General features: G+C 36.3%; 1 protein-coding gene across 1 annotated transcript in view; it reads right to left on the reverse strand.

Annotated features, from left to right (window-relative positions):
- DDX10 (DEAD-box helicase 10) overlaps positions 1–14,888 on the reverse strand; it is a 62,645-nt gene that overhangs the window by 32,623 nt on the left and 15,134 nt on the right. Inside the window, exons 7-8 of the mRNA XM_028514857.2 lie at positions 5,309–5,435; positions 773–935 (exon numbers count right to left, since the gene is read on the reverse strand). Of these exons, the coding sequence (XP_028370658.2) occupies positions 773–935; positions 5,309–5,435 (290 nt within the window). The remainder of the gene's footprint in view (positions 1–772; positions 936–5,308; positions 5,436–14,888) is intronic.

Raw genomic sequence — 14,888 nt, forward strand, 5'->3', positions numbered from 1 at the left:
TAAAAACATGCATATTTATCTGCTACCTCCAGTTGCATGGGAATAAACTGACACGATGTCATGAAATATTCTTTAAAATACTCCAAGAGTAAGTAGAGAGGAGGAAAAGAGGAAACATGAAAAAGATAGCTACTGCAAGTGGGTAGAATATGACAGTACATTAGACTTCTTCTCTGTGTGTGTTTAAAATTTGCCATAATAATTAACACAGTAAAATAAACTGATTGAAGAATTCAAATTACCACCTATTTATTCTAATCTCCACTTTTCTATAATTACTTCCAATCAACCCACACAAAGCCACCAGTTGTATAATATCACAGTGGCTTTTTAAAAGTTTAAACACATTCATTATGATTTTAAAATAAAAACTAGAATGCTTGGTGAGAAGGTGGGCTTCATCAATTTTTGTTAAGTAAGCTGTAGTGAGCTGTAATTTTTGTTAAGTAAGCTGTATTTATCAAGTTTCCAGTTTCAAAGACACATTTTTTTCATATCTTTAAACTTTTGATCCTTCTTTTTGTCAGCTCCTCATGATTCAATGATATAGTTATTACCATGAAACAATAAAAGCACAAAGATGAAAATATTACATAAAGCATCATTGATATATCCTTAACGTTAAGTCATCTCAGTTACCAATTCACTTGTTCTTCTCTCATAAGAAAGCCCAATTATTTGAGTCAAACTATTTGAATTCCCCAAATCTACCCATTTATGAACAAATTATATTTTCCATGATCACAGAATATTTTCTCCTAAGTTTTCTTACCCAGTCCCCTGGCTGCAATATCAGTAGCAAAGAGTACTGCAGCTCTCTTGCGAACAAATTCATTATAGACTTCCATTCTTCTCATCTGCTGCTGTCGACCATGCAGGGCAAGGATAGAAATTCCAGGACGTAGCCGGCAGAACACTCGATACAGATATTGAACCTAGATAGTAACAGGAAAATTAGTTCAGTACATGTGGATAAAAGCAGCAAAGTAAGCTTACAAGACAAGTGGGAAAAATGTATTAAGGAGCACAAGTTTCACTAATTAAAGATATACAGAACAGAGAAAAGGATACATTTTTCTGTTTCTGTAGTAGAGTTATGGTGTTAAAGCGTTTTTGCTCACATTACCTCCTAAGACAATTCTGAAAAGAAATATGCCCCCTTACATTTTTAAGTTTTATCTGACATTTTTCCAAAGTTAACTGGTTGCAAAAAATGTAATTTTTGTTGTATTAGATATTGATATTTTAAAACAAATACTTAAAACTTCTTATAAATATACCCAACAGATTCTAAATGGCAGGGGAATTTGATACCCACTGCCAATTATTTTTAAGATATGTCAAAATAATGAAAAGACTATGGATTGTGTGAGAGGGCCCCTCAATTTTGCTACAAGCCTAACAACTACTCTAAAAAAAAAAAACTAAGACTTTTAAAAAAAAGTTTAAGGTACAATGTGAAGAAACTCCCCTTTAACAGAAAGAAGTTTTACATTAATTCTTTTCCTCCTTGAACTCTTATGTCCCGATCCCACAGAATTTTATCTTTATAGTTGTATGCTTTATAGTCTTTTGGATACTTTATCAAAATTCATTATTTTCTACAACAAAATTATGTATATCAGTTATAACATTTCAAAATTTTCTGTGGCCATAGCTGCATTAAAATTTTTCTTCTTGAATTAAATTATTACTACAATTATTAGTAGTACAAAACTGAGCAAAACAAGAAATGCTAGAATTTGATTTTTTTAATCTATTACATAAAAATAATTTTATTTTTGTAAGATCTGGAAGTTATACAAATGTGGATGCTATATCATCTCAATTTATGGAACTAAATGGAACTGATTGTTATAGTTTTATTATCTGTCTTTAGGTTATATATTCATAAATAATTACTACTGATTGATAGACTGAGGCAGAGTACAGAATCATTGTATTCCCATTTTCTCTTTCTAATGTAGGTATTAAGAAAATCTCTGCACAAAAATATAGTAAATGGACTGGAATGAACTTTAAGGTTCATAATATTTCAAATCAGAAAGGAGATGTAACTTGGAGTGGTAAATATACAATACAATATACAGATGACATATTATAGAACTGTACACCCAAAACCTATATAACTTTATTAACCAGTGTCACTCCAATAAATTCAAAAAAAAGTTAAAAAAAATTTAATCCTAACAGACAACATTATATATAATAATCCGCCGTGGCTGATGTGGCTCAGTGGATTGCGTGTTGGTCTGAGAGCCAAAGGGTCATGGCTCAATTCCCAGTCAGGGCACATGCCTGGGCCAGGTCCCCACTGTGAGGCAACCACACATTGATGTTTCTCTCCCTTTCTCCTTCCCTTCCCCTCTCTAAAAATAAATAAATAAAATCCCCTCAAAAATATTTGTAATAATCTGTCAACTAATAACTCCATTACGTCTCCGTTCAAATTTTGTTGAAAGTAAAGAAAGTAAAACCACCTGAATTACAAAATGACTTGTCACCTTGTTATTAGTCACTCACTGTTTGAGTAGCTAGCTACCCTGGTGCCAGAAAGGTTCTCCGACCATGAGACAATGAACTAATAAGATTAAGAATAGATGAACACATGCCTTTCTTTTGTAAACTTTTAAAAAGAACTATCATGAAAAGGAGATGGGAAATGAGAACCTACAGACCATGGATGCCACCTCAGGCAAGCCAATCTCAGAAAAGTAGATAGGAAAATTGAGGAATACAAATTCGAATCCACAAAAACTTTCTACAATCTGCATCTCTCAAATCAAGATTGACCTTGAATTCCTGCTCTTGAAAAATTGGCTGAGCCTGGCTGGCGTAGCTCAGTGGATTGAGCGTGGGCTGCGAACCAAAGTGTTGCAGGTTCGATTCCCAGTCAGGGCACATGCCTGGGTTGCAGGCCATGGCCCCCAGCAACTACACATTGATGTTTCCTCTCTTTCTCCCTCCCTTCCCTCTCTAAAAATAAATAAATAAAATCTTAAAAAAAAAATTGGCTGAGGTAAAAGATGTCTGTAGAATAAAGCCTAAGTAAGGAGTTTAAATTTTAATTTAAAATTGTATCGAAAAAGTCATAGGAAGGTTTGCAGCAGGTAGTGATGTACTCTGCTTCCACTTTCCAAAGATCACTCTTGCTCTAATGTGGAAAAACTGTAAGAAAGAAAGTAAAGGAAAGGAGGGACCAACCAGGAGTAAGAGAAAGTTAAGCAGGGTTCAGAGTAAAGTGCAACATGAGGGGTTGTGAAAAGTGGTAGAGCCAATGTGAGTTACCAACAGTCTAAATATGGATAAAAGATGGAAAAGAATTAAAAATTCAATCATTTACCAAGATGAGGAGGAACTGACCTTAGGAAAAGAAAATCTGAAATTGTTTTTCCTATGTTAAAATTTGAGATGACCTCTAGACCTTCAACTGGAAATACCTAGTAATCAAGTAGGTACACAAGTCTGGGGCTCAAGAAAGTGGTGAGGGTTTCAGATGCAGATTTGACAGCTGCCAGAATATAGATAGTGTTTAAAGCCATGGACCTGAAGAAGTTATTTAGAAAGAGTCTAGATGGAAAAAGGACAAAGTACAGAGATTTTAGGTAATTCCAACTGCATGGTCAGGCAAAGGAGAACCAGCAAGGAGGGTTAACAGAGCAGTCGGAGACAAGGGAAAAACATGCCAGTTGTGGTCTCAGAGGTCTGAAGAAGTGTTTCAAGAAGGAGAGAATGGCCAACTGTTTAATATCTTTCCGAGAGGTCCAATAAGATAAGGACTAATGACTGACCATTGACTTTGGTAAGCTGTATCTCTTAATAAGGGCTGACTCTGGAGGGCTGAGGAGAGAAGAGGAAATTGGGCAGTGATGTTGCTAGTACAGAAAAATCATTAAGAGTTTGCTGTGAAGAGGAGCAGAAAAAAGAGGCAGCAACTGGAAAGAAATATGAAAATTATTTTTTATTCTTAATATGGGCAATATTCAATAATAAGGAGACAAGAAAACACAGGACAGTGGATATCTGCAGTAATGAAGGCCTTGTGCAGGAGACAGGATCTGGAGTCCATGCACAGGAACTGGTCGTAGCTACTTCATCCACTGTGACAAAATGGAAAGTAGAGTATTATGGAGTAGAAACTATAAACTCAAACTTATTTCCTCATATATAGATACCCAAAACAACCTTTCTTCAGGAGATGTAAAATTCTAAAAATCTAAAATAGGTCCTTAAACGAAAATCTGAAGTTGTTCCTTACATGGTAAAATGAGACCACTACTTAGCTTCCTCATAAGGTGGAGGGAAACACAGCCTCGTATTTATCATGCTAAGCTATTCCAAAAGTTATAAATCTAGAATCAACCTACTACATGCCAACAACTATGTCACCAGGGAATGTAAAAAAGTGACAAAAATCAATCATTGTCCCTTCTATGTAAGGGAAGGAGCCTAGTTTTCTTATACATCACTGAATCCCTTATTTGTAGCCCAAGGCTAGTGTTGAAGAAATGCTTATTGACTAAATAAAGTTATAAACACTACAGAAGGGTAGGAGAAAAAGTTGACTTTAACAAGGAGAATGGGAGTGTCAAAAAAGGACTTCCAGCCCTGGATGGTGGGGCTCAGTGGACTGAGTGCTAGCCTACAAACCATTCCCACTCAGGGCCCATGGTGGGCTGTGGGCCAGGTCCCCAGCTGGGGGCATGTGAGAGGCAACCAACAGATGTTTCTCTAACTTGTCGATGTTTCCCTCCCTCCTTTCTCCTCTCTCTGAAAAGAAATCAAATCTTTAAAAAAGAAAAAAGAAAAAAAAAAGGACTTCCAGGTATACCATTTGAGCCCAGTCTTAAAGGACGTTAAATATTCTCCCAGAACTAGGGTGAAGGGATACAAGGAGGGCATTCCAACGATCACCATGAACAAAGATAAGGAAGTATGAAAATAAATGGCATATTCAGTTCAGTATTCATGGAAGGTAGGTAAGTCTCAGATTATAAAGACCTCCAATTAGTCTAGTCATTCCACTGTTTATTCTACCAGTATTTGAAGGCTATTACATTCTAAGTATTTTATTAGGTACTAACAATACAGAAGTAAAATGACAGTTTCTTCCTTATGGGGCTTATAGTTTCATCCACGAATTCCTTTAAAACAAAGACACAGGATTCTCTATCTATAGACCCCTCACCATGCCAGCATTGCACTTACTAGAATAGAAAAGAAACTGCTATTTGTCTAACTGAAATTTGATATATTAAAAGGACAAGCCAACATGAATAATGTGATAAGAAATATAAACACTCAGTACCTCTTTACAACTGGAGAAAAATACAATACTTTTCTTCTTCAGGTGGCTTCTCAAAAAGGAATACAGCACACTTATTTTTTGCTGAAGCTCACAAACTATGTAGTTCTGTTCCAAAGTGGCAGGGGTACTTATGGAAATAAAAGCAGGAAAAACATTAAAAATATGCCATGTTGGTAACTTTAAAATCCAGGCCAGAAGTAGAACACAAATGTTAACAGTCGCATGCCTCTCAAATACCTGCATAACCTTCTCTGTCTCTCTCTCTCCCCGCCCCCACCTCCAAAAGAGAACTTAACTATTTCATCTATTGTCCTTTAGGAAATAAATTCAACCTATCACTAAAATACATTCAAAATCTCTTAAAGATTATCAGTCAAAAATACACACACACAGTGCCTGCTAGGGTCAAGGATCAACTGAAGGGGCATGAGGGAACTTGCTAGGCAAATGGTAATCTTCCATATCTTAACAGGAGAGTGGGTTACATAGTCATACATACATATTTATCAAAACTCAGCAAATGTACTCCTAATTTATTTCACTCTAGTTGAAAATTACATCAAGACAGAAAATCTCTGAACATACTGAATACTAGAGTAAGTGATATGTGCACTGAAATACCCAGGGTAAGTGTGCAGGTGGCTTCAATTTACCGTGAAATACATCAAAAATGAGTTAAGTAGATGTACAATTTAGACAGATTGGGTAAATGGATAGTAAACAAATGCTACTACCATTAGGTGACACATAAGGTAGTAGGTTAAGTGTAAGGTGTTTACTGTAAAATTCTTTCAATTGTGCCAAATGTTTGAAATTTCTCACAATAAAATTTTGAAAAGATATACATACATTTACTCTTTGAACTAATAAGCCTACTTTTTGGATTCTGTTCCAAAAAAAATACTGATAAACATATAAAAAGATATGGCATTACTTATAAAGCAAAAAAATAAAATCAACCCACATGTCCATCACTAGGGAACTTGCAGAATAAACTACTATATATGTACACAATTAAGTATCAAGCAGGTGTAAAAAAGGAATGAAGAATCTATCCATATACTGCTGAAAAGTGACCTCTACGATATATGGTTAAGAGCAGAATTGTACACAGAATTTGGTACCATTATCTGGGCTGGGATATATAAAATATACACACACCTTCATGCACACAAGCATCCTTGTGTGTTTGCTTATACTTTAAAAGAGGGTGACAAACCAAAAACTAAAACTAGATTATTCATAGGGGAACGTACAGAACCAAATTAATTAAACTGAATTTAAAAAACAAATAAGCCTACAGATGTCATCAAGTTGGTAGCTTAATGACAAAAGAATTTCAAAGGAACTTGGATTATTACATTTTTATTAGGATATTTAAGGCAAAAAAGAAATACAAAGGAATCTTAAAATGTTCTTAAATAATGTTGTTAGCAACATTACTGGTATTATCCTGACATTTTAGATATATGGATAAATGGAACAAATAAGTAAAAGACATTAGGAATGAAGATGTTCGGTGTAAAAGAAAATATATATATGACAAGAGACTAAAAAAACTGAGTTTATTTATTTAAAAATGTGTATTTATTTATTCTTACATGTTTAAACTTCAGTCACCTTCAAAGTATTCTTCATTTGATGCGATACACCTATGGAGACATTCTCTCCACTGCTCAAAACAGTTTTTGAAGTCACCAATTTTGATACTTTTTAGTGCTTATGCCGTTTTTTGTTTCAAACCTCTTCCGCATTGGCAAAACATTTCCCTTTGATGACTGTTTTCATCCAGGGAAACAAAAAAACATCACTGGTGGAAAGATCACATGATGAGGGAGGGTGGGGCACAAGGATTGTGACATTTTTGGTCAAAAACTGCCAAACAATCAGTGTAGTGTGGGAAGGTGTGCTCATAAATCACCCCTCACAAAATGGTCAAATATGTGTAAAAGGCCTTTAAAAAAAATTTACTGAAGCTGATTGCAGCCTCTCACAATGCCAGGTGGTACACTGATACAGGTGGGTCCCTGTAACACTTACCTAGCAGGGGAAGCCTGTACTACAAGGGGCCTGCCTTCCTCCAGAAGGTAATTCCAGTTTTGGAGAGGGTTCTCCTCATAAAAATCAAAGAGGCTGGGTAAAAGGCTATAATCTTAAATTTGATTTGTAAAGAGAAAAAAATGTTTTCTCTTTAAAAAAAATCTATGCACTGAAAACCCTGAACACAATAACCATCTCCCTAGGACCTAGACTATGGTCTCTAAACACAATATTCTGCCAAGGGAATTTCACATGGAATGTAAACATAAGATGAACCTAGAACACCAAAAAGCATGGAAGCCAAAACTACCAGGATGTGTCAAGAGAATTCAGGTAGTAACTTAAAGAAATTCCCATTAACCAAGTTCGAGATGGTGCAAGAAAACTTGAATATTAAAAATACAGTAATTATTTCTATTGAAGGACAGAAAATATAGTATATTTAAATGTATGAGTTAATATCAGTAAATAATTAGTTTATCGTAAATATCATTAAGTCTATGAGTTCGTTTTAATTTTTTAAAAAACTGCCCACCTTTGGAAAAGTTAGGGGAGCAACTCTTTAGTCTAAATTCTGTTAAGAGAATGAAGCATATACTCTGGTATTCTAACCTTCTTGTAAGAAATGAACCTCAGATAATCAAGTACTTGGCATGAGAAAAATTTTTGATATAAAGGTACTCCAGTCAGGAAATAACAGAAGCCACAATTTTGCAAATCCTAATGAAATAATCAATTAGGACTGCTAAAATTATAAGGTTACAAAGCTATCATTCCTTTCATAGAGGGGCTGTTTGTATCAGATTAACCCTTTGGCCTAGAGCAGGGGTGTCAAACTCATTTTCACCGGGGGCCACATCAGCCTCACAGTTGCCTTCAAAGGGCCAAATGTAATTTTAGGACTGTATAAATGTAACAACTACTCCTTAACAGTTAAGGGAGAGCTTGGCGCTGCCGCCAAAGAAACAAGGTGCCGGCTAGATAAAACAAGGTAGAGGGCTGGATTCTGCCATGGGCTTTGTGTGTGTTACCTGTGGTCTAGACCATTAACTATGAAAGCTGGATTTAATATAAAACTAAAGGCAGTTCCATTTTTAGTTTTTTGAGGAAATTCCATACTATTTTCCACAGTGGCTGCACCAGTCTGCATTCCCACAAAAGTGCACTGGGGTTCCCTTTTCTCCACAACCTCACCAGCATTTGTTGTTTGTTGATTTATTTATGATGGCTACTCTGATAGGTGTGAGTTGGCATCGCATTGTGGTTTTAATTTGCATCTCTGATGGGTAGTGACTTTTCATTTGTCCATGGACTCTCTGTATGTCCTCCTTGGAGAAATGTCTATTTAGGTCCTTCTCCTATTTTTTAATTGGATTATCTTCCTGGTATTTGAGTTAAATGAGTTCTTTACATATTTTGGAAATCAAACCCTTGTCCGATCACTGGGAACTATTTCTCCCATTCAGTTGGTTCCCTTTTCATTTTGACGATGCTTTCTTTAGCTGTGCAGAAGCTTTTTAATTTGATGTAGTTCCATTGGTTTATTTTTCTCCTTTATTTCTGTTGGCCTAGGAGATATATCTGCAAAAATATTGCTACATGGGATATCTGAAATATTCTTGCCTATGTTTCCTCTAGGACTTTAAAGGTATAATGACTTATATTAGGTCTTTTATCCATTTTGAGTTTATTCTGGCATATAGTGTAAGCTGGTGGTCTAGTTTCATTTTTTGCATATGCCAGTCCAGTTCTACCAATACTATTTATTGAAGAGGTTATTTTTATTCCACTGTATGCTCATGTCCTCGTTGTTGACCCAGCAATTCCACTGCTGGGAATATACCCTAAGAATCCTGAAACACCAATTCAAAAGAACTTATGCACCCCAATGTTCACAGCAGTACTATTTACAATATCCAAGTGCTATATAGCTAAGTGCCCATAGCTATATAGCCAATAGTTAAGTGCCCATCGGTAAAGGAGTGGATCAAAAAACTGTGATACATTTATATAATGGAATACTATGCAGCAGAAAGAAAGAAAAGCTCCTACCTTTTGGAACAGCATGGATGGAACTGGAGAATATTATGCTAAGTGAAAGACGCCAGTTGGTGAAAGACAAATACCATATGATCTCACCTATAAAAGGAACCTAATGAACAAAAATAAACTGACAAGCAAAATAGAAGTAGAGGCACAGAAACATGGAACAGACTGGCAGCAACCAAAGAAGGTGGAAGATAATAGTGGAAAGAAGGGGAAGGAACTAGTCAAAGAACATGTATGAATGATCCATGGACATGGACAACAGTGTGGGAACTGACTGTGGGAGCAGGGCACACTGGGAAGTGGAGGGCAAATGGAGAAAAATGGAGTAACTGTAATGGAATAAAAACAAAAAAAATTAAAATATCCTAAGTAATAAATAAATAAATACATACATTTTTTTAAAGAAACTGTAGGCATCGGATAGTAACCAGGACAGCTAGGAGGTGCTGAAGAGAAAATGCAAATACCCTGGTACAAGCCCCATATCAGTCTCTACTTCTCCCTAAAGCATATGTTGATTTTCAAGACAGATGAGACATGAAGTAGCAGCCTTTGGCCTAAGTATGTCAGTTCAAGATCCTAGAGATGGAACCATGAAAAACTGAATCTGAAATTTTTCATACGATTTTCCCAAAAGTATGTCAACTCCTAAACTCAGCACATACAAGACAAAATGGGTGAAAACATGCAAAAATAACAGGAAAGCTCAGAGCTAAACAGAGATCCTGACTGTCTCACAGTGTCATGAAGTTCAGAGCCTGCCAAGGTGAAGGGCTCTGGTAAATTCCCATCTTTTCGTTGAGACCCCAAGAAGGGCTAGGCCTCTGAGTCAGGGCTATACTACAGGACTAAAGGTAAAACAGAAACACAATATCCCCAGTCTAAAAGTCAGGCTAGCCCAGATCAAAGTTCTTACCACATCTCTTGCCCAAAGACATCATTCTTGATTTTGCTCAGAACTGAAGATAAGAAAATCTTAAAAACCACATACTACCTTCAAAGGAACAAGAGAACTGTCAGCTGCCTTTGACAAAATTAAAAAATAAAAATAAAAAAATAAAAATGAAGTTGGAGTACAACAGAAAGATATCCTTCAATTGAATATAGAAAAACCTACCAAGATATTCTTCAAAAATAAAAATAATTTTCAGAAAAGTCAAAACAGAATTTTCACTGGTAAACCTTAACTATAAAGAAATTCTCTGAGCACAATACAAGAAATAAAAAACACCAGAAAAGAATAAGTATTTGGCTAAGTCTAAAAAAACAGTGATGTTTCAAACAGTAATAACAATGGCTTATGGAGCTTAAAATGATTGAAATTAAAATACTTCACCATAAAGGCACCATGAAAATAAGTCAAGAGACTTAAATAATAGACTAAGTTAAATGTAAGTAAATTCAGTCCTCCAGTAAGCAAAGTCAATCCTCCAGATTAAATAAAAATAGAACCATATGCTCTTACAAAGACAAATTAAAATAAGGGCATATGCAATGTAGAAAGGAAAAAGAAAAGATTTACCAAGCAACTACTAAGCAAAAGAAAGTTGCTACAGGCAGACTAATATCAAACTAGACTTAAAGGCACAAAGTATTAGTAAAGGTAAAAAGGAACACTTCATAATGATTTGTGATTCAAATTAACAGGAAACGAAACATTAAATTTGTATGTACCCAACAATATAAGCTCAAAACATCCATCTCAAATTTAAAATGTTTCATAATTCACCACACAATCAAACTTATATTCACTGTAAAACACAGTAAATCAACTGCAGTCCAAAGACAACTATTTTCTTTAAAAAGATATAGAAAAGCCATTTTGTTACATACATACAGAATACACATATAAAGAAAAGACAATGGTATACTTTCTTAGTATATTGTGATATACAACTTCAGAAAGATCTAAAGTTTAACTTACTTTTATGATGTTTTACAATTTAAGAGTAAATACTCTATAAAGCCTTAAAATATTCCTGACTATATTCCTGACTATAATTTCTCCTGGTATATTAACCAAATTGCTAAGCTGCTAAAGGGGAAAATTCAATAATGACATTAGATAAAAATTCATAACAGCATCTGCTTTTTATAGAGCTTCTGGAGATGTTGAGATTACAAAGAACTATAGTCATTATCATATAACCTGTGGTTTTATAAATTGGGTCATTTAAAGATCTGCACTCTAAAATGTTTTCTGAAAGCCAAACTTTTTACAAATGATGTAACAGCACTTTGAAAATCATTTATGAAATAATCTTTCCATTTAGTTTTTTCAGAAACTACAGATAATAACCACCTATTACCTACAGAAATTGGGAACAGGGATAATATGTAGAATTAACTTGATATAAATTACAAAAGATTTCAGAGGCCATTTAATGATTGATAAATTAGTGTCTGGTAAAGACACTAATGTTTTGAAAATGGGCAGAAAGCAAATAGCAACAAGAGCAAAGAAGAAAATCAAAAGACCTACAGTCTAGATTTTTAAATTAATTGTACCAAGAATTTCAACAGTTATCTCAATACGACTTTACAGAGACCAATGTCTACTCAATAATAAGCCAAGTAGACAACTATACCTCAAGTATCTCTTGCTATTTCATTCCAGAGTTCTTCATAACCAGAGCTACCAGTACTCAGATTCCCCTAAGTTTGCCCATTAGGATCACCTGGAAGTGAAAAACTTTGCCTCTGAGGCTTTTTCTAACCCTAGACTGCTGTAAGCTAGGTCAAGGTCATGGTGTCCATTTTCCCTCTATTTAAAGACTTTCCAAGAGGATAACCCAATTCATGTTCTTAATCAATTCCTTTTTAGACTGACATTTCATAGCAATAAATGAAAAGTCAAGATAGAGATAATGGTAGAGACAATGTGAGCTTCAATGTCAAGAATATGTCTGTCAGAGATGTTCATCGTGGCAATGTGACAGGTGAGCAAAAGTGACCCACCAATGAGGCAGCTGACTTCACAGCTCAGGTGATTATCCTCAACCATCCAGGCCAAATCAGTGCTGGATATGCACCTGTGCTAGGCTGTCATGCAGCTCATATTGCTTGCAGATTTGCTGAGCTGAAAAAGATTGATCATTGCTCTGGGAAAAAGCTGGAAGATGGCCCAACGTTTTTGAAATCTGATGAGGGCTGTCATGGTCCATGTGGTTCCTGGAAGGCCCATGTGTGTTGAGAGCTTCTCTGACTATCCTCCTCTAGGCCACTTTGCTGTTCGTGACATGAGACAGACAGTTGCTGTTGCTGTCATCAAAGCAGTGGACAAGAAGGCAGCTGGAGCTGGCAGTCACCAAGTCTGCCCAGAAAGCTCAGAAGGCTGAGTATCAGGCCCAATACCTGCCACCCCAGCCTTAATCAATGGTGGAAGAAAAGTCTCAGAACTTTTTGTCTCAACTGGCCACTTAAGTATAATAGTAAAGGACTGGTTACTGATTACAGTGCATTGTAAAACAATCAGAAGGAAAGGAGAATGTTTTATGGGCCATTTGGTTTTTTGTGTATGTGGCAGTTTTTAAGTATTAATTTTTAAAATCAGTACTTTTTTCAGTATTTTTATTGATTATGCTATTACAATTTTCCCACTTCTTCCCCCCGTTCCCCCTCTGCCCTGCCCCCCAATCCTCCAACATTCCCCCACCTTAGTTCATGTCCATGATTGTACATGTAAGTCCTTTGAATACCATTTCCTATACCATTTTTTTCTCTCTCCCCATCTATTTTATGCCTATTAATTATGCTTCTTCTTCCCTGTACCTTTCTCCCTCATTCCTCCCTTCCCCTTCCCCACTGAAATCCCTCCATGTGATGTCCATTTCTCTGATCTTGTTCCTGTTCTAGCTGTTTGCTTAGTTTTTGTTTTCATTGTTTTTCTTTTCTTTTAGGTTCATGTGTTGACAGTTGTGTTTGTTGTCATTTTCCTGTTCATAGTTTTGATCTTCTATTTCTTAGATAAGTCCCTTTAGCCTTTCATATAATAATGGCTTGGTGATGATGAACTCCTTTAGCTTTACCTTGCCTGGGAAGCACTTTATCTGCCCTTCCATTCTAAATGATAGCTTTGCTAGATAATCTTGGATGTAGGTCCTTGCCTTTCATGACTTCAAATACTTCTTTCCAGCCCCTTCTTGCCTGCAAGGTTTCTTTTGAGAAATCAGATGATAGTCTTACGGGTACTCCTTTGTAGGTAACTCTCTCCTTTCCTCTTGCTGCTTTTAAGCTTCTCTATCTTTAATCTTGGGTAACTTAATGATGATGTGCCTTGGTGTGTTCCTCTTTGGGTGCAATGTCTTTAGGACTGTCTGCGCTTTCTGGACTTCTTAGAACTCTACTTCCTTTGCCAGATTGGGGAAGTTTTCCTTCATTATTTGTTCAAATAAGTTTTCAATTTCTTGCTCTGGTTCTTCTCTTTCTGGCACCCCTACTTTGGATATTGGAATATTTCAGGTTGTCCCAGAGGTTTGTAAATCTCTCTTCACTTTTTTTGAATTCTTGTTTCTTCATTCTGTTCTGGTTCAATGTTTATTTTTTCCTTTTGTTCCAAATCGTTATTTTGAGCCCTGGTTTCCTTCCTGTCACTGTGGATTTCCTGAATATTTTGCTTTATTTCATTTTGGGTATCTTTCATTTGTTTTTTTCATTTTTTTGACCAAGCTCAACCGGATCTGTGAGCATTCTGATTACCAGGGCTTTAAACTCTTCATCAGATAGGTTAGCTATGTCCTCATTGCTTAGTTCTCTTTTTTGAAGTTTTGCTCTGCTCTTTTATGTGGGCCATATTTCCTTGCCTTGACATACCTGATAAGTTGTAATGGTGTGGGGGGGCCTTAGTTTTTCACCTGGACAGGGCAACCCTCCTTGCTGTACTGCAGCACTGCCTATGGGGGAGGGCCCAGAGAGGGAACAATGCAGCTCCCCTGGTTGTTTCTAGTGCACTTTCCAACAGACTCTCATGTGAGATTGGCAGTTTCTCCCAAGGCGGTAACCCCCATTGTAGTCCACAGTGGGCTCCAAGGCTCAGCTTCGTCTTCAGCCAGTGTGCCCTCCCTGTCCGCAGCCTCGCCTCGATTTTTCTGAGCTGGCCCGGCCCACATGGCCTGCTGCCTTATGAGTCTGGTTGTTCTGGCTGTTTTTTCTTCAATTCCTTGGTTGTCAGAGCTCCACGCAGTTTGATTTTCTGGTGCTCTGGTTGTTTACTGATTTTATTGGTTGTTATCCTCCTTTTGGTTGTGCGAGGAAATGAAGGGTTGCTACCTATGCCTCCATCTTGGCCAGAACTCCAGATATCAAAATCAGTACTTTTTAATGGAAACAACTTGACTGAAATCTGTCATAGAATTTTGAGACCCATTAAAACAAAGTTTAATAAAAAACCTGTGTGTTCTTTCAGTCCACAGTGCAACTTTCTTTCATAATACTTAGGTTAAAAAACTTAAAAGTGCCCTGGCTGGTGTAGCTCAGTGGATTGAGCGCAGGC

This window comes from Phyllostomus discolor, chromosome 6 (genome assembly GCF_004126475.2).
Source record: "Phyllostomus discolor isolate MPI-MPIP mPhyDis1 chromosome 6, mPhyDis1.pri.v3, whole genome shotgun sequence".
Lineage (NCBI taxonomy): Eukaryota > Metazoa > Chordata > Mammalia > Chiroptera > Phyllostomidae > Phyllostomus > Phyllostomus discolor.